The sequence below is a fragment of the Bubalus bubalis genome, chromosome 9, assembly GCF_019923935.1.
Source record: "Bubalus bubalis isolate 160015118507 breed Murrah chromosome 9, NDDB_SH_1, whole genome shotgun sequence".
In the NCBI taxonomy this organism is placed as follows: domain Eukaryota; kingdom Metazoa; phylum Chordata; class Mammalia; order Artiodactyla; family Bovidae; genus Bubalus; species Bubalus bubalis.
Window position 1 is genome coordinate 20,486,415 of NC_059165.1, and position 21,193 is coordinate 20,507,607.

General features: G+C 40.9%; 1 protein-coding gene across 5 annotated transcripts in view; it reads right to left on the reverse strand.

The window, feature by feature from the left end:
* The window catches only part of ADGRV1 (adhesion G protein-coupled receptor V1), a 543,743-nt gene extending 529,617 nt beyond the window's left edge, over positions 1 to 14,126 (reverse strand). For 2 of the 5 annotated variants that reach the window (XM_025292226.3, XM_044947302.2), the window contains exon 1: positions 13,908 to 14,122. In XM_025292226.3, coding sequence (XP_025148011.3) covers positions 13,908 to 13,929 — 22 coding nt within the window. In that variant the 5' untranslated portion in view covers positions 13,930 to 14,122. Of the gene's footprint in view, positions 1 to 13,907 lie in introns of all 5 variants that reach the window. The other 3 variants (XM_044947303.2, XM_044947304.2, XM_044947305.2) reach the window with 3 other exon arrangements.
* Positions 14,127 to 21,193: the final 7,067 nt, after the last annotated feature.

A 21,193-nucleotide genomic window follows, 5' to 3' on the forward strand; every position in this document is an offset into this window, starting at 1 on the left:
CCTATTTTGAAAAGCAAAATACCAAAATATAGAACTCTGAAACTGAAGATCATTTTCTAAATGAGATCTAAATCTAAAGATCATTTAACATCCCCATCCTAACACTTGAATTGTGGCTGTAAATTTCTAGGGCTTAATGTAATGCAAGAACTACAACTTTAGAATTATATGAATGTGTTATCAACCCATTATAAAATAGGTAACTTCTATATATGTTTAGTGTCCAAGCGTTTTTCTAAAACAAAAAAGGCAGAAATATCAATCAAAATAAGGATGTAGGCAAATCTCTCATCACCTTTGTACCTTTCCTGTTTTCTTCCTTATCCTCCATCCTCCATTTTCTTCTTTCAGCTATAATATACAACTTCAGAAAAGAACACAGTTCCCCCTACACAGGTCTATTTCACATGCTTCTATGAAATCCTTTCTACACAAAACTTACCTTTGAAGAAAATTCACCAGTGAAAAAGACTTTAATAGAATTCATTGTGTGTATCAACTACACTATATTTCATCTCTTGACTTGGCCATAGGAGACCTGATATCATGAACTGAAATACAGGGAATCTTTTTCTGATAATGCAATGACTCCCTCAGACTGTTGCTCCTTCTTTATTTTGCCTTTGATCAATGTGTCCAGGGTACAAAATACCTTGAAGTTATACCACCCACTCTGCCCTCACCTTCTAGCATGGTAATTGTCCCTTCTTTCAATCATAAAGTTTAACTGGCTTTTAAAAAAATATGTATCATTTTTCTATCTGTATTTTTTTCACAATTCATGAAAGACAATACTTTTTGTTATGTCTTTCAACATTAGATTTTAATTTCACCCTATTTTGAATCCAGAGTTTCATTTAAACTTACAGAAGCAAATGTGAGAGTTGAGGCTCTGCGAATGTAGACTAGAAGTGAAAGTTTCACAAGAAGTGACTTACCCGAATTTCTCTTGTAACTTGGACTTAACTTTCCCATTATCAGACCACATCTTTCCCACTCTAAATATCTCCCATTTCTCTAAGTTCAGCCACCTCCTATAACGCTTTTAAATATGCTCTTGTGGTTTAGGATGTGCTGGAAAAATCATAATACAAAATGTGACTGAGGGGCTTTCCTGGTCCAGTGGTTAAGAATCCACACTTCCAGGGATTTTTCTGACGGTCCAGTGGTTAAGACTCCATGCTTTCACTGCAGGAGTCATGGGCTCAATCCTGGTCAGGGAGCTAAGATCCCACATGCCAAAAAAAAAAAAAAAAGAACCCACACTCCCAAAGCAGGGAATGTGGGTTCCATCCCTGGTTGGGAACTATATGTCCACAGCCAAAAAGTAAATTAAAAAAAAAAAAGTGACTGAAAGAGCAGGTGGTTGGTCACTTCCTGCTTCGAGTCACTTTCTCATGTGGCTTCCTGATGCCACATTCATCTGCTTTCCCTTCTCACTCACTAGGTACCCTTCAGTCTCCTTTGCTGGATCCCTATCTTCTGATGTCTGTGTGATAAAACAGGCATCAGTCTGGGTACAAAATACCTTGAAGTTATACCACCCCAGACCTCTTCTGCATCTACACTCACTCTCACTGGGATCTCATTGACCTCACTGCTTTAAACATAGTCTTCCAAATGTACATCTCCAGCCAAACTTCACCTCTAAATTTGGAATTTATTCAGCAGACTATTTGACATCTCTCAGTTCAGTTCAATTCAATTGCTCAGTCGTGTCTGACTCTTTGTGACCCCATGAATCGAAGCACACCAGGCCTCCCTGTCCATCACCAACTCCTGGAGTCTACCCAAACTCATGTGCATCGAGTCGGTGATGCCATCCAGCCATCTCATCCTCTGTCGTCCCCTTCTCCTCCTGCCCCCAATACCTCCCAGCATCAGGGTCTTTTCCAATGAGTCAACTCTTCGCATGAGGTGGCCAAAGTATTGGAGTTTCAGCCTCAGCATCAGTCCTTCTAATGAACACCCAGGACTGATACCCTTCAGTTCAGTTCAGTTCAGTCGCTCAGTTGTGTCTGACTCTTTGTGACTCCATGAATCACAGCATGCCAGGCCTCCCTGTCCATCACCAACTCCCAGAGTTCACTCAGACTCACGTCCATAGAGTCAGTGATGCCATCCAGCCATCTCATCCTCTGTCGTCCCCTTCTCTTCTTGCCCCCAATCCCTCCCAGCATCAGGGTCTTTTCCAATGAGTCAACTCTTCACATGAGGTGGCCAAAGTACTGGAGTTTCAGCTTTAGCATCATTCCTTCCAAAGAAATCCCAGGGCTGATCTCCTTCAGAATGGACTGGTTGGATCTCCTTGCAGTCCAAGGGACTCTCAAGAGTCTTCTCCAACACCACACTTCAAAAGCATCAATTCTTTGGCGCTCAGCTTTCTGCACAGTCCAACTCTCACATCCATACATGACCACAGGAAAAACCATAGCCTTGACTAGACAGACCTTTGTTGGCAAAGTAATGTCTCTGCTTTTCAATATGCTATCTAGGTTGGTCATAACTTTCCTTCCAAGGAGTAAGTGTCTTTTAATTTTATGGCTGCAGTCACCATTTGCAGTGATTTTGGAGCCCAAAAAAATAAAGTCTGATACTGTTTCCACTGTTTCCCCATCTATTTCCCATGAAGTGATGGGACCGGATGCCATGATCTTCGTTTTCTGAATGTTGAGCTTTAAGCCCACTTTTTCACTCTCCACTTTCACTTTCATCAAGAGGCTCTTTAGTTCCTCTTCACTTTCTGCCATAAGGGTGGTGTCATCTGCATATCTGAAGTTATTGATATTTCTCCCGGCCGTCTTGATTCCAGCTTGTGTTTCTTCCAGTCCAGCGTTTCTCGTGATGTACTCTGCATATAAGCTAAATAAGCAGGGTGATAATATACAGCCTTGATGTACTCCTTTTCCTATTTGGAACCAGTCTGTTGTTTCATGTCTCTTGGTCACCACTAAATGCAACCAGGGTATCAACTCCTTACTCTGAAATTAACATTTAAAGGGAAAGAATTAAATATTTATCCTATCTATCCTAGGTAAATTCCTTTTCAGAGTAAACCAATAGCCTAGTTAAGGAAAAAGTTTTCCTTAAAAAAATTCCAGTTAATGTGGCAAGAGGGACAGAGTTAGAAAACCACCTGTTTGCAACTTTCAAAAAAATAACTAAAGAAATGACCATTCATGGGTGAAACAATTAGATAAAAATTTTTTAAAAAATAGATTAAAGATTCTAATGCAAGACCTGAAACCATAAAACTCCTAGAAGAAAACCAAGGGGTAAGCTCCCTGACATTGATTCTGGCAATGATTTTTTATATTTCACATCAAAAGGAAATTCAACAAAAGCAGAACTAAGCAAGTAGGACCACACTAAACTAAAAAGCTTCCACTCAGCAAAAGAAGCCATCAACAAAACGAAAAGGAAACCTGCAGAATGGAGGACAATATTTGCAAATCATGTATCTAATAAGAAGTTACTATCCAAAAGGTATAAAGAACTCATAAACTAAATACCAAAAATATCTGATTAAAATATAGGCAGAGGAACTAAATAAACATTTCCCAAAGACATAAAAATGAGCAATAGGTACATGAAAAGACAGTCAACATCATTAACCATCAGGGAAATGAAATCAAAACCACAATAAAATATCACCTCACACTGTTAGAATGGCTGTAATAAAAAAGACAAGAGATGTGTTGATAAGGATGTGGAGAAAAGAAGTTGGGCGCTGTTGGAGGGAATGTAAATTCGTGCAGCCACTGTAGAAAACATTATAAAGCTTCCTCAAAGAAACTAAAAATAGAACCACCAGAGGATCCAGCAATTCCCATTCAAGATACATATCTGAAGGAAACAAAATCACTATCTCAAAGAGATATCTGTATCACCGTGTTCACTGTAGCATTATTTACAACAGCCAAATCATAGCAACAACCTAAGTGCCCATCAATGAATGAATGGATTGAATAGATACTGTGATAAACATGTGTACACACACACACACACACACACACACACACAGGAATATTATTCAGCCATAAAAAGAAGGAAATCTTGCCATTTTTACAACATGGATAGACCATGAGGATTTTATGCTAAGTGAAGTAAGTCATACAAAGAAAGATAAATATTGTATGATCTTACTTATATGTGGCATTTTAAAAAACAAACTCAGAAACAGATTACATTGGGGCTGCCAGAGGGAGATGGAGGTGAAAATGGGTAAAGGCATTCAAAAACTATAAACTCCCAGTTATAAGTTCTTCCCAGAATGTAATACACAGCATGATGATTACAGCTACCAAGATAGTATTATATATTCAAAAGCTGCTAAGAGAGAAAACCTTAAAAGTTCTCATTACAAGAAAAAATATTTATAGCTATGTGAGGAGAGGGATGTTATCTAAACTACTGTGGTAATCATTTTGCAATATACACATATATCAAATCATTTTGCTGTACACCTTAAAATAATACAGTGCTACATGTCAATCATATCTCAGTAAAACTGGGGGTGGGCTGTTAATGAGAAACTTCTGAATGTAGAGACTGGGCTTTCTGACTGTTGATTTAAATTCAAATCCACTGCTGATGCCTAGTGTCACTAAAGACAGAGAACCACACATGTCCAGATAAATAGCATATAAAGTTTACAGCACCACCTATATTGTCCAAAAGACAGAACCTGAATCCAATGGAGCTTTGACAGCTAACTCCCAGTTTCAGTTCAGTCGCTCAGTCGTGTCTGACTCTTTGCGACCCCATGAATTGCAGCACGCCAGGCCTCCCTGTCCATCACTAACTCAAAACGGGGGATAAAGAAACTCATTAAGTATTCCAAAAAGAAAGAAACAATCAAATGCAGAACACAGATATACCAGGTGATAAATTACCAAATTTCTTCAACACATCAAAGGTATGGGGGAAAAGGGCGATTCAAAACGACTTTGAGATTCTGTCAGAAGAACAGCTAAGAATTATTTACATGCTAATTAAAAGAATCAAACTCTAAAAAGACATATTTGAGGCAAGCAAGGAAATTTGAAAATGAACTCACTAGTGAACGAGACTATGGGATTATTGTTAATTTTGTTAGGTAAGATAACAGAATTGTGATTATGTAAGAAAATAACCGTATTTTTACAGCTTCCTTCTGTGATATGTTGATACATGAAACAAACAGAGAAAATCTTGAAAACTGTCAATTCTGAGCAGTAGGTGTAAAGGGGTTCATTTTACTTTTCTATTTACATACATGTTTGAAAGCTTTCATAATAATACCTATTTACTGGCAAACTCACATTAACAATCAAGCTCTAATTAATTTAACACTGCTGCTACTGCTAAGTCACTTCAGTCATGTTCGGCTCTGTGTGACCCCATAGAGGGCAGCCACAAGGCTCCCCCGTCCCTGGGATTCTCCAGGCAAGAACACTAGAGTGGGCTGCCATTTCCTTCTCCAATGCATGAAAGTGAAAAGTGAAAGTGAAGTCGCTCAGTCGTGTCCGACTCTTAGCGACCCAATGGACTGCCACCTACCAGGCTCCTCCGTCCATGGGATTTTCCAGGCAAAGTACTGGAGTGGGGTGCCATTGCCTTCTCCTAATTTAACACTAACTTTTCTTTTACCCCAACCAAGGCCTGCCACAAGCTGTCCTCTTAGGCAAGATTCTTTGAAAATGACTTCAGCTAACATTCCTATTGTGAGTGCCATAGCTGGCTCTTGGGGCTCACTTCCCTTTGCACAGCATCACCAGACACATCCCTCCACCCTGCTGAGTTCTTTGGTAACATTTTTGCTTCTGTCCTCAACCACAAATCAGACTCTCCAAGCAGAGCTGAAGCCCTTCCCACCACATTCAAGAAGAGCCACAAACTCAGATGGTAAAGAATCTGCCTGCAACGTAGGAGACCCGGGTTTTAATCCCTAAATTGGGAAAATCCCCTGGGGAAGGGAATGGCAACCCACTCCAGTATTCTTGCCCAGAGAACCCCATGGACAGAGAAGCCTGGCAGGCTACAGCCCATGGGTTGCAAAGAGTCAGACACAACTGATCGATTAACACACATACACACAGATACACACAAGATGGGATAGTCACAGCACTTCCACGGATTTCCAATATAAATTCTCTCCAGAAAATCCTCTCTCGGACTTAACTCTTTTACTTTATATGAATAAATTTTAAAATTATCCAATTAGTTTCTGTTATCTTCTTTGAAATTCTGAGTCCTGATAATTTCTCGCAACTCGCTTTGACATTTGATATACAACTTTTTTGGTGCCTCAGTTGAAAATTCCAACTTGTGAAGAATGCAGGGTACAACAGAAACTACCACAACACTGTAATTCAACTATACGCTAATAAAATTAATTTTAAATAAATAATTAAAATGTAAAAATGCATGAATATATTGCCATCAGGAGGTCAAAGTGGCTCTAACAGTGAAGTGGTTATTAAGATTACATGAATAAATTTATGTGAACATATGCTCCAAATCATAAAGTGAATGTCGCTCAGTTGTGTCCAACTCTTTGCGACCCCATAGACTATACAGTCCATGGGATTCTCCGGGCCGGAATACTGGAGGGGGTAGCCTTCCCCAGGGGATCTTCCCAACCCAGGGATGGGACCCAGGTCTCCCGTATTGCAGGTGGATTCTTTACCAGCTGAGCCACAGGGGAAGCCCAAATCATAAGGCCCTAAGCAAATATATCAGGTTTTTTCAAAAGAGCTTAAAATATTCTGCCTCATCCAAAATTAGACAAATTCGTTCAAATGTCAATTTATTTCATAAAGTATATCAGACCCTTTCAGAAAATCACTTAAGGTTTCAGATAAATACACAAGTGTACACATACACAACAGAATTAGTGATATCTGACAAACTATACGTTAGTGAACTGAACATGTCTTTTACTTAAAGCCCAACTTTCAATCAAATAATCTATGAACTGCCCTCCTTAACAAAATAACATTTTAAAGCTCTGTAATTTACCTTAGAAGAAAAAATAAATTTATCTCATTTTGTCAACTCAACCATATCATTTAGATGAATGCCTGCCGAAAGGACAGAAGTCATCAGAAAATTGAATTCAGTGTGCATCATGTAATATACAATCACATCTTTTATTTTAACATATCCTAGAAAGGTCAAGCATTATGCCAGCCATTACCATACTTCCTATCTTAAGAAAACCTACAGCCACTAGTGAGGGAGAAGTCATTGGTTGCAAACTGTTCTTTTATTTTGTTTTATCACAGTTTGGTTATATTAAATGAATTATAATTGGCAAAGATCTGGGCTTCCTAGGTAGCACTAGTGGTAAAGAACCCACCTGCCAATGCAGGAGACATAAGAGACATGGATTCAATCCCTAAGTCAGGAAGATCCCCTGCAGGAGGGTAGGGCAACCCACTCTAGTATTCTTGCCTGGAGAATCCCCATGGACAGAGGAGCCTAGTGGGCTACAGTTCATAGGAGGAGGGTAGGGCAACCCACTCTAGTATTCTTGCCTGGAGAATCCCCACGGACAGAGGAGCCTAGTGGGCTACAGTTCATAGGAGGAGGGTAGGGCAACCCACTCTAGTATTCTTGCCTGGAGAATCCCCACGGACAGAGGAGCCTAGTGGGCTACAGTTCATAGGGTTGCAAAGAGTCAGAAACAACTGAAATGACTTAGCACACACACAATTGGCAGAGATCTATGCAAGTAGAGTTCTAACTGATAAAACATCAGGTCACACCTGAATCATCTGCCTTATATGGTGACACTGAGGTTAATAGAATGTATAGAAGGGATAAAGTTCTTCTAAATGTATCCTGGCTATTTTATTCACCTCTCTATTGACCCAGCAATTCCACTCCTTACCAGGAGAACTGAAAGCATTTATTCATACAAAAACTTGTACACAAACTTGTCCATAATATAATAGTTAAAAATTAGAAACAATATAAATGTCCATCGATTGATGAATGGATAAACAAAAAGTAGTATATTACAGAATGGAATTATTCAGCCATAAAAAAGAACAAAGTACTTTACGTGTACAAACACTACCACATGACGAACCTTGTAAATATCAGGTAAGTGACAGAAGGCAGACACAAAAGGCCATGTACTGGATGACTCCATGTATATAACATGTCTAAAAGAGGCACGTCTATAGGGACAGAACGTAGACTGGCTGCCAAAGACTTGAGAGTGGGGAGAGAACAGGAAGTGATGGTGAATGGGAACAGGATTTCTTTTTGAGGTGATGAAAATGTTCTGGAATGGCAATGGTTAACAATGGCACAAATTTGTAAATACATTAAGTGACACTGAATTGTCTACTTTGAAAGGTGAAATTTTTTTTTTTTTGGTAAGTGAATTATATCTCAATTAAAAAAAAAATTCATACCACCATACATTCAGTCATCTTTTTCTCTTCTGTCAACAAGTTGATCTAATGTGTATCTGGGACAAGACAGCCGGATCATTCTTACCTGTGCACCTTTGATCCAAGACATTCCCCAGGCCTTTCTCTCTACCTCTCAGCACTCCCTCTCCTTTACCACTCTTCAAAGTGCAGATCAAGGCCCCCTGTTTCCAGGACACGTTCCATCCTGAGTTGACTAGTCTGCCAGAGGACAGGTAAGCCTTTGATTCATTCCTAGTCATCAACACTGGTGAATGCAGTTGAACAATATACAAACCACTCTATTTATAGCTGCAGATAGGGCTTTTTCTTTATATCACAGAACGGAAATATAAAGATCATGCAGTCCTTTCATATATGTTCTCAATTATAATGATCACTTACAAGGCTTGTATCTAATACATGCCTTCTTTCAGTTAAACATTCTTTGAAAAATGAGGAATGTATTATTTTACTTCCAAATAATTACATAAGTATAACTTTGCAAAAACAGGATTGTATTAAAAGATGAGCTAAATTGAATTACTGTCCCATGACATGGATTAAAGGATAATATTATTCCAATTATCCTAACAAAAGGATTATCATAATATACAGTGGCTCTTTCAGAGGGATATCAGTATATGCATGAAATATACTAATAACACTCTAATAATCAGAATTCATGACTAAAGAAGCTTACAAAATCTTTTTTCCAACTAGCATACAAATACAAAGCCTTGAATTATTTACACAATACGCCTCAGAGCACTTGTTTATTTGTTGTAACACTTAAGAAAAAAAATATTTTCTCTTTAAACATACTCCCCACAGAATTCTTTCTTGCAGAAAGGAGCAAAGTCAATATAAATAATTAAGAATTGCTTCTTCTTTGTTAATTTTGAGTCACCTTCCTCAATTAATTCCAACATATTAATATATACCCTTTGTTTATGCACATACTGCATGCAGAAATAAACTATTAAGAGTACTACACAATGCCTTTTTGAAGTTGCATTTGATTTGAAGCTATTCAGCATCTTTCAACCTGTGCCCCACTTCAATAATGACTATTTAATAATTACAATCATCCCCTTATTAGCTTGGCATTTCATTTTCCATGCCCTATGGCACCCTACAGTTGAAGGCAAGGAAAACTCTCTGTTGATTAGTTATTTAAGACCAGCAACAATAACTATGCTGGAGAGAAGGCTACTTGGGAGAGGATTACATAAGAGCTGGACTCAACAGCTTCAGACAGAGAGCAGCAAATTATAAACCCAAGTACTTCGTTGCATGTAAGCAAATTGGCTAGCTGAAATGCTAATTGCCTTTCAACAAAACTAAAGACAGACAGGGGACCTTGTGCTTCAGAGAATGAAATGCATTTTTACTCCACTTCTGCACTATTGTCTTGCTGAAATCTATTCATAAAGGTAGCTCTTTCCCTAACCTTTAAATTGTGGGAATTTTATTTAGCCCCCACCACCACCACTAATGTGCTGATGTGCCAAGACTGGAACAGATGGTTGGACTTAAGCCATGTTAAGCCCCTAATAAAGTAAAGCATGAAAGAATGCTACTCCCAAATACATAGTACAAATCAAGAAAACATGCCCAGGGAAAAGGAATTTAAAGGACACATAAATTTATGAAATGCAAATAATCAAATAATCTTTAAAACTAACATTTGCAATGTAAAGACATTCAAATGCATAGAGAGAGCTGGCATTGTCTCTCTCAAATAGAACCCCCCGCCTTCCTTTATAACTAATAATTTTGTATTAGTTCAAAACTCATGGATGGACCACTATCCCAACAGTCAGTTTGACTCCTTTAGATGAAAGGCGGTCCATTCTGAGTTTTCAGAATCCTGAATAAATGAATGAGAAATTGCCCTTTCAGCATCCTGCCCCCACTCGGAGGGAGAGGCAGACTTACGCCTGACTGCACCAGAAAGAGCCCCGTGACCACCTGCCCAACAGCTGTGGGAGGGACTTGGCGTGGAACATTTTAAAGTGTATAGTGTGTCACAGTGGAATCAGAAAACACAGCCTTTGTATTACCACAGCCTCCTGTGTCCCAGTTCCACCCTCCTCTCCTCTGCCACACCTCTTATCAGGACCACAGAGCTCTGTTGCTCTGGCTTCCTGTGTGGCCGGACATCCCGACATATCAGAGAATCCTCCAAACATTCAAAGATGACTTCTGTCCCCCAAGTCCTGCCCGCTGAAGGGAAAAAAGCAGACGTGCATTATGTGGCAAAATCAACTTTCTGTACTACTTTATTCTGCATGAGAGGGCAAGAGTCCAGTTTATTAGCAGCATGCTTATCTTCATTTTTCAGCAAACATCTTTGTTTATAGAACAGTTGAGTGAGAGAATACTAAGACTAAATAGAGCTTTAAACCATCAACGGTTTAAATAAATAATTCAGCTCTCACCCTGATTAGGCAGGAGTTAATAGAAGGAAGACATCTCTCTGGCTAGATAGTCACCAAAACCTTTGGACAGTGGAGTTCCTGGTGATTTTTTTTTTTTTTTCCTGTACCGTTTGAATTTTCTACATGAATTTGTATTAACAACTGGAAAAAAGTTATCTGCAAGTTAGAGAGATGTGTACACTCAACTGTGTGTAATACTTAGCTGTGTGATTTTTTTCCCCCCACGAAATCAGGGAAATGCCCATCCATCTCCATGGTAACATACTATTTACATTTGATAGTAAAATTAAATAATCATCATCCAAGCAGCTTAATATGCTTTCTGAGCATGTATCAATTGTCTAGTTGCTCTGTACACGAAGCCAAAGTGGTGATGGCACAGAGATTTCACTGTGCAAACCCTGGATCAGTGCATCCAAACTAGATCCAAACTCTGGACCCTTGTCACAGGTAAACAGGTGACAAAGCCATTTACTCAATATATCACTTTGCTAAATCCTACAGATACTAGAGAAATACAAAATATAGTCACTGTCCTCAAAGATTCTGCAGCCTAATTGGGGCCCCCTGAAATTTTCAATAACAGTAGGTCAGCAATATTAAAAAGGGCTTGAGGCAGCATTTGGTTGAGAGGCAATAAACTCAACACTTATCCGTTAACATGCTTCTCACTTATTTGTTTCTGGGAATGTACAGATCTACAGTCATAAATGGGAAAACAGAATATGTGACTTTAAGTGAGTCTCTTAACTTAGAAAGTTCCAGTTTGCCCAAATATAAAATAAAAGGGATTAGTCTAGTTTGGCTGCAAGCCTCCTCCCAGTGCTTGAGGATTTCAATGCTATGTTCACAGTCTATGAATCTCTGAGCAATAAAGGATCACACACATAATCTGAGTTAAAATGTGTTTTCTTTGTGGAGCTTTCCAGAGCATAGATCTTTCTGCTTCAGTTTCTTCATCTGCAAATCAAATAATATTTGCCAAGTAAACACAAAGCTAGTATATAGTGGACTTTCAAAAAGTGTGGCATACTATTATCACTCATCATGGGAATATGTACAAAAGGGTTTAGTCACAGCTGATTCTTCTGTGAACACTTTTTCTTTGCGTGTGCCAAGGCCAACGATACCTCTAACTAGAAAGATATCTGAACTTTTTGTAACTTTTGTGTAACCCTGCTAAGTCACTTCAGTCGTGTCCGACTCTGTGCGACCCCATAGACGGCAGCCCGCCAGGCTCCACTGTCCCTGGGATTCTCCAGGCGAGAACACTGGAGTGGGTTGCCATTTCCTTCTCCAAAGGAAGAAGTGTAACCCTAGCCTCCCTAATATCATTTCTATCCATGATTATCACAAAAGTATTTGTGTTCCAAATATACCTTATGTTATCATTTTCTGACAATGAATATAATTAGCACTCAATATTTGATAAGTATATATACAACACAAACTATAACTGTTATTAAAATATAATAAAGGTGTAGCTAATTCATCATTTCTATATTTGATGATATTAAAACTCCATGTGTTTCGTAATTTACCTTCACCTCCATTACGGACTTACATTCTAGTCTACAGTTATTTACATTACTTGGTCTACAATTATTGGCATTATGGTTAAACTGGGTAACACTATTTAATTTACATCTTGTTGTGAGTGTTAAATAATCTGTATAAAGGGCTTCTCAGAATCCATTCGATAGCAAGCATTCAACACTGGGTAACTGCTATTGTCACTCGTCATGGAAACAGGAACATGGACCAATTTGGGTCATACTTATTTCTAGTGTATACATTTTGGTTACTCCTTTTTTAAAAGTTATAATCTTGAGATATTTCATTTCTAGCTGAATTAAGTCTTTTCAAACACCTAGTCCAATCCCTTTACTTTATAAATGAAGAAACTAAGGCACGGAAGGGTAAACGAATGTCCAAAGTCACTGTATTAATTTAAGGCAGTGCCCGGATGTTGTATCTAAACACAAATATTTAAAATGTTTTACGGCAACACAGTTGAAGGTGTATTTGGCATTTCCCTACAGACTAGGAAATAACCCCCCAAAAAACAGATTGCTGGAGTTCATTTGTATCCTTACTAGACACAGAACATCTTTTTTTCCTTTTATATTTTTTACGGTTCTATCTGGCTCTTTTGATAAATGACACATTGAGGAGGAAAAAGAACTTTAGTAATATAAGGTAACAACTTCAGCAAGTATTTACATTTAATGTTGAATGTATTAAAGCACATTTTTTGAGCTTTATCCTAATTGTCAGTAATGATGCATCTTTAAGATCTGATATCAGTAATCTCTAAAACAGTGTACAGCTAACATATAAACACATTACACACATTTTTAAAGGCTGTGGATTCTGTGAAACGTGAAAAGATGGTTTAAAAGAAGAGTTACGCAGAACAAGTAAACACGGCACCTTCAAATCAGCTTTTCCGCTTGATAAAAACTGCCATAATTTCTTAAGTTTTGGTTTCAAGGAAAAAAATCAATTTTGAAATAATTTAAAACATTAAAAATGGATAAGTTTTTAATACACATTATTCTACAGTTCCTGGCGAATTCCTACTTTCCTGAAATCAATTCCCTGAAAGTTCTTCGACTGTAGCGGTTTTGGAACCTAAAGACTCTTTCAATTTATCTCAACCTTCCCGTTATTATTATCTAATGCGCGCCTTAGACAGATCTAGAGAACACTTGTTTTTCAAGCAGACTGTTTAAAACTCAAGCCAGAATTCAAGGTTCAAACAGGCAGAAAGAGAAGAAAACTTTTATTTCCCTCCGCTCGCTCGCTTCCCACCTTCCGTGAGATGAGGCGGCTTCGGCAGGGGCAGGTGGGGGACCGCCACGCCAGCTGCCCCGCCGGGACTGCAGGCGGTGTGGCCGCGGGCGGCACGCCTGGATAAGCCGCAGCGCATGGCTCGCTCGCCGCCCACACCACCAGCAACAGGTGCGGGCGACCCACCGCGCACGGCCGGGATGCTGCGGCTCTCCCGCGAGCCACCCCGAGGCTCGTAGGACCACCCCGCAGAGCCACCGCATACCTGGCCCCGGGGACACCGACATCCGCACGCGCCCTGAGGTCCCCGCCGAGCCTCCCTTCGCCCGATCCTCGCTCCGCCTCCCGCTCGCGTCCGCACACTTCGCCCGGTGCTGCCAAGTCTTTCTCCCGCGGTCGCATCAGGAAGGTGGCTCCATCCTCCCCCGCTCACCCTCCCCTCGGCCTCCTCCAGCTGCTCCAATCGGACACGCGGCTCCCCGGGCTGCGCTCACCTGACCAGCGGAGCGGGGGTGGCCGCCCAAGACGAGGCGCCCTCGTCTGCGCAGCGGGCCACCAGGTCCGGCCCTCCGGCGACCGGAACACCCTGCCTTGGCCGTCCCTAATGGACTCTTCCAGCAGCTAGGCGCCCTAGCTGACCTGCCGGCGCGCAGCAACGCGCACATCCTGCAGCTGCAGCGCATCTAGGACCTCGGGAGCGAGCCGTGTTTTATGGTAGTCCGCTTGGACTCAGCTTGCTAGTTTGTCCCCTTGGGCACAAGAATCGCGCACACCTAGGCAGCGGGGCACTGTGCCCTGCGTACAAAACTGTGCGCAATTGCTGGTTTTCTTTCCGCAGAGAAAACTCATGTACTGAGTCTTATTTCGTTCCTAAAAGGGCATGGCTTTTAACGTTGAAGCGCTCCATGAGATGTTAACCTCTTAAGAATTTGCGTGTGAATTGGAGAAATGTTAGAAATGAGGAATCTACTCCCACATAACACTTCTAAGCACAAACTGAGGTCAACATCTGAGTAAGTTATCTGCCTCCTTGTTTATAAAATAGGATTATTAATTCTTACCTAAGAAGGCTGTGGGAAGGATTAAATGAATGAGATTGTGTGAGGTGCAACTCTTTACACCTGGCACTTGGTAAACCCTCAACAAATGTTGGCAATTATTCGTTCAGCCTGCAAGGTCAAACCATCTCATCAGCAACGTGCAACTCAGCATCTGCATCAGAGATTTATAAAGCACATGAAGGATTATTAGAATTATAGAAATTTGAAACCAAGAGGGAGATTGAAATTAGCAATCACCTAATACCACCTCACCGCAGATTTTAGGGTCGAAAAAAATTAAAATACTAGCTGATTGAGTGGCTTAGTTAAAGGCATAATTAGGACTAGATCCCTGGTGGCTCAGAGGTTAAAGCATCTGCCCGCAATGTGGGAGATCTGGGTTCGATCCGTGGGTCGGGAAGATCCCCTGGAGAAGGAAATGGCAACCCACTCCAGTATTCTTGCCTGTAGAATCCCATGGACAGAGGAGCCTGATAGGCTGCAGTCCATGGGGTCGCAAAGAGTCGGGCACAACTGAGCAATTTCACTTTTCTAGGGTTCCTATTTCCAAATATGCGGCATGTAGGTACCCTTCCTAGCAAATGAGATGACTGCAGTTGTGTGGTAGTTTGAACATTCTTTGGCATTGCCTTTCTTTGGGATTGGAATGAAAACTGGCCTTTCCCAGTCCTGTGGCCACTGCTGAGTTTTCCAAATTTGCTGGCATATTGAGTGCAGCACCTTAACAGCATCATCTTTTAGGATTTGAAATAGCTCAACTGGAATTCCATCACCTCCACTAGCTTTGTTTGTAGTGATGCTTCCTAAGGCCCATTTGACTTTGCATTCCAGAATGTCTGGCTCTAGGTGAGGGATCAAAGCATTCTTATTATCTGGGTCATGAAGATCTTTTTTTGTATAGTTATTCTGTGTATTCTTGCCTCCTCTTCTCAATATCCTCTGCTTCTGTTAGGTCCATATCATTTCTGTCCTTTATTGTGCCCATCTTTGCATGAAATGTTCCCTCGGTATCTCTAATTTTCTTGAAGATATCCCTAGTCTTTCCCATTCTATTGTTTTCCTCTGTTTCTTTGCATTGATCACTGAGGAAGGCTTTCTTCTCTCTCTGTCCTACTCTTTGGAACTCTGCATTCAAATGGGTATGTCTTTCCTTGTCTCCTTTGCCTTTAGCTTCTCTTCTTTTTACAGCTATTTGTAAGGCCTCCTCAGAAAACCATTTTGCCTTTTTACATTTCTTTTTCTTGGGGATGGTCTTGATCACTGCCTCCTGTACAATGCCACGAACCTTTGTCTATAGTTCTTCAGGCACTGGGTCTATCAGATCTAATCCCTTGAACCTATTTGCCATTTCCACTGTATAATCATAAGGGATTTGATTTAGGTCATACCTGAATGGTCTAGTGGTTTTACCTACTTTCTTCAATTTAAGTCTGAATTTGGCAATAAGGAGTTCATGATCTGAGCCACAGTCATCTCCTGGTCCTGTTTTTGCTGCCTGTATAGAGTTTCTCCATCTTTGGCTACAAAGAATATAATCAGTCTGATTTCAGTATTGACCATCTGGTGATGTCCATGTGTAGAGTCTTCTCTTGTGTTGTTGGAAGAGGATGTTTGCTATAACCAGTGGGTTCTCTTGGTAAAACTCTTGTTACCTTTGCCCTGCCTCATTTTGTACTCCAAGGCCAAATTTACCTATTATTCCATGTATTAGGAGCTAGCAAAGTAATACTCAAAATTCTCCAAGCCAGACTTCAACAGTACATGAACTGTGAACTTCCAGATGTTCAAACTGGATTCAAGAAAGGCAGATAAACCAGAGATTAAATTGCCAACATTCGTTGGATCATCAAAAAAGCAAGAGAATTCCAGAAAAACATCTACTTCTGCCTCATTGACTACACTAAAGCCTTTGACTGCATGGATCACACAAACTGTGGAAAAATCTTCAAGAGATGGGAATACCAGACCACCTGCCTTCCTTCTGAGAAATCTGTATGTAGGTCAAGAAGCAAGTTAGAACCAGACATGTAACAATAGACTGGTTCCAAATTGGGAAAGGAGTACATCAAGGCTGTATATCGTCACCCTGCTTATTTAACTTACATGCAGAGTACATCATGTGAAATGTTGGGCTGGATGAAGCACAAGCTGGAATCAAGATTTCCGGGAGAAATATCAATAACCTCAGAAATGCAGATGACACCATACTTATGGCAGAACACGAAGAAGAACTGAAGAACCTCTTGAGGAAAGTGAAAGAGGAGAGTGAAAAAGTTGGATTAAATCTCAACATTCAAAAACTAAGATCATGGCATCCAATCCCATCACTTCATGGCAAATAGATGGGGAAACAATGGAAACAGTGAGACTTTTTGGAGGGGGCTCCAAAATCTCTGCAGATGGTGACTGCAGCCATGAAATTAAAAGACGCTTGCTCCTTGAAAGAAAAGCTATGACCAATCCAAACAGCGTATTAAAAAGCAGAGACATTACTTTGCCCACAAAGGTCTGTCAAGTCAAAGCTATGGTTTTTCCAGTAGTCATGTATGGATGTGAGAGTTGAACTATAAAGAAAGCTGAGCACCAAAGAACTGATGCTTTTGAACTGTGGTGTTGGAAAAGACTCTTGAGAGTCCCTTGGACTGCAAGGAGATCCAACCAGTCCATCCTAAAGGAAATCAGTCCTGGGTATTCATTGGAAGGACTGATACTGAAGCTAAAACTCCAGTACTTTGGCCACCTGATGCAAGAGCTGATTCCTTGAAAAAGACCCTGAAAAAGATTGAAGGCAGGAGGAGAAGGGGACGACAGGGGATGAGATGGTTGGATGGCATTACCGACTCGATGGACAGGAGTTTGAGCAAGCTCTGGGAGTTAGTGATGGACAGGGAAGCCAAAGAGTCAGACACAACTGCTCGACTGAACTGATCTGAACTGAGGTACCCTTCCTAAGGAAGGGAAAAGGAATAGGAATAACTAGAATACTTCTTTGAGCTCCAAACTGCTATCCTGGAGTACTAATTTAGCATCATTATGAACTGTTGTGAAGTTTATCATCTCAAAGCTGCAACAGTCAACAAATGGCATCAAAGCCAAAAGTTATTCAGGCAAAAGTGTTCTGCTAGAGAGACCATGTGGGAATGCAAATGAGGCACTTCAGAAATTAAGAACAGGTGGTTAAAAAGAGCAACCTAAGTGATGAAGGGTATTGAAAAGTTTCCCTGTGAGGCTCAACTATAAAGGTGGAGCTGGGTCTAGAAGCTGTAAATTCATGAGGCATTATTAACAGAGTAAACATAGACTTGCTTACTATATCCTGCAATAGAAAACAAACTTGAAGACAAATCAGAGTGAAAATAATGTATCGGTTGTACTGATAATGTGAAACAGAAAACAATATTAGAAAAATATTTTCTTACATTAACTATTGTAAACATGCATCTGCTCTATTAATACACCCCATGGATTTATGGTTCCTAAATTATTTCAGACCTCTTGTAGCTTCTTGATTATTTAAAATATCTTACTGAAATATATATTCAACCCACAGTTTCATTGTATTGTTAGGATGGTTAAAGGCTTTGCATGCATGCTAAGTCACTTCAGTCCGACTCTGCAACCTTATGGACTGTAGCCAGCCAGGCTCCTCTGTCCATGGGGATTCTCCAGGCAAGAATACTGGAGTGGGTTGCTGTGCCCTCCTCCAAGGGATCTTTCCCACTCAGAGATTGAACCCATGTCTCTTATATTTCCTGCATTGGCAGGTAGGTTCTTTACCACTAGCACCACTTGGGAAGCCTGCTTAAAGGCTTTATTTGCAACTATATATTACTTGACCAAGACCGAACGAAGTCAGTGTTTATCAGTGAACTATTCTGTGTTAATCAATGTTTCACCAGGTTCCATTCCGCACAACTGGACTTAGCATGCATTTCACTCTGTGGGTGACATTGCCCTTGGCCTTGGGATGGGTCAAAATGAAAACTTACACCCACTCTCCTCAAAGCTTCCCCAGGGAGCTAAGTAATTAATTAACAATTATTACTAAGTGTTCAGGAAGCAGAAAATGCAGGAAGGCACTGTGGGAAAAACAGTGATCTCTAAATCACAACCCTGAGTTTGTGAGATTGTGAGTCACAATCACTCAGGTTGCATTCTCGCTAGGGTGAGAGTTTAATGAACCACAAAGCAGAATATGCCAAGCAGAAAAATGAGCATCTCAGAGAGTACTGGAAATGCTTCAACAGCAAGAGAATATATGGAAAACTGAAAGCTTCTCCCAAGAGCTGAAAAATAAACCACAGCAAACCGTACAGCTGATATTTTTAGTAGAGTCCCATGCATGTGCAGGCATGCTAAGTTGCTACAGTTGTGTCCAACTCTGTGTGACCCTATGGGCTGTAACCCACCAGGCTCCTCTGTCCATGGGATTCTCCAGGCAAGAATACTGGAGTGGATTGCCACGCCCTCCTCCAGAGGATCTTAATGACCCAGGGATCGAACCTCCATCTCCAGCTTCTCCTGCATTGGCAGGCAGGTTCTTTACCACTAGTACCATCTGGAAAGCCTCCGCAAAGTTACATGCTGCTGCTGCTACTGCTGCTAAGTCACTTCAGTCATGTCCAACTCTGTGCGACCCCATAGACAGCAGCCCACCAGGCTCCTCCATCCCTGGGATTCTGCAGGCAAAAACACTGGAGTGGGTTGCCATTTCCTTCTCCAATGCATGAAAGTGAAAAGTGAAAGTGAAGTTGCTCAGTCATGTCTGACTCTTAGCGACCCCATGGACTGCAGCCTACTAGGCTCCTCCACCCATGGGATTTTCCAGGCAAGAGTACTAGAGTGGGGTGCCATTGCCTTCTCCGCAAAGTCACATGCTGCTGCTGCTGCTGCTGCTGCTAAGTCGCTTCAGTCGTGTCCGACTCTGTGCGACCCCATAGACGGCAGCTCACCAGGCTCCCCCATCCCTGGCACTCTCCAGGCAAGAACACTGGAGTGGGTTGCCATTTCCTTCTCCAATGCATGAAAGTGAAAGTGAAGTTGCTCAGTCGTGTCCAACTCTTCATGACCCCATGGACTGCAGCCTACCAGTGTCCTCTGTCCATGGGATTTGCCAGGCAAGAGTACTGGAGTGGGTTGCCATTGCCTTCTCCGGCAAAGTCACACAGATGTTATCAAATGCTGAAAGTTCTCAGTGAACATCTGTCCCATTGCACTTAAATCCAAACTCCTCTCCTGGACTGAAAGAGCCACACCTGGTTCTGTCCAGCCTCACTTGGTCCCATTCTCCCTCTGTCACTATATTCCTATCACACTGACCTTCATATGGCTGGCTCCTTCTATCATATCCTCCGTTTCAGGGGTAGCTCAGCGGTCAACTGTCCTTTCCTTGGAGGTGTCTGCCCTGATTACTTCTGTGTGCACTATTACCTACTAGTTTGTTTTATTTTCTTCCTATTATTTATCCCTAATAAAGATCTTATTTGCTTATTTAGGTATTTTTGTCTACCCGTAAAAATGAAAGCTCCAATAGGGTAGGTTCCATGTCGCTCTCAGTCACTGCTCTATACCAAGCAGCTGGGATAGGCTTTGGAATATAGTAGAAAGTTAGTATGTATGGAAGGGAGGGTGGGAAGGAGGAAAGGCCTATATAATAAGATTGTGTGAAGAACCTGGTGGCACCTCCCAGAATATTGGAAATAAAAGCAAAAATAAACAAATGGGACCTAATTAACCTTAAAAGCTTCTGCACATCAAAGGAAACTATTAGCAAGGTGAAAAGACAGCATTCAGAATGGGAGAAGATAATAGCAAATGAAGCAACTGACAAACAACTCATCTCGAGAATATACAAGCAACTCCTACAGCTCAACTCCAGAAAAATAAATGACCCAATCAAAAAATGGGCCAAAGAACTAAATAGACATTTCTCCAAAGAAGACATACAGATGGCTCACAAACACATGAAAAGATGCTCAACATCACTCATTATCAGAGAAATGCAAATCAAAACCACTATGAGGTACCATTTCACGCCAGTCAGAATGGCTGCGATCCAAAAGTCTACAAATAATAAATGCTGGAGAGGGTGTGGAGAAAAGGGAACCCTCTTACACTGTTGGTGGGAATGCAAACTAGTACAGCCACTATGGAGAACAGTGTGGAGATTCCTTAAAAAACTGGAAATAGAACTGCCTTATGATCCAGCAATCCCACTGCTGGGCATACACACTGAGGAAACCAGAAGGAAAAGAGACACGTGTACCCCAATGTTCATCGCAGCACTGTTTATAATAGCCAGGACATGGAAGCAACCTAGATGTCCATCAGCAGATGAATGGATAAGAAGCTATGGTACATATACACAATGGAGTATTACTCAGCCATTAAAAAGAATACATTTGAATCAGTTCTAATGAGGTGGATGAAACTGGAGCCTATTATACAGAGTGAAGTAAGCCAGAAAGAAAAACACCAATACAGTATACTA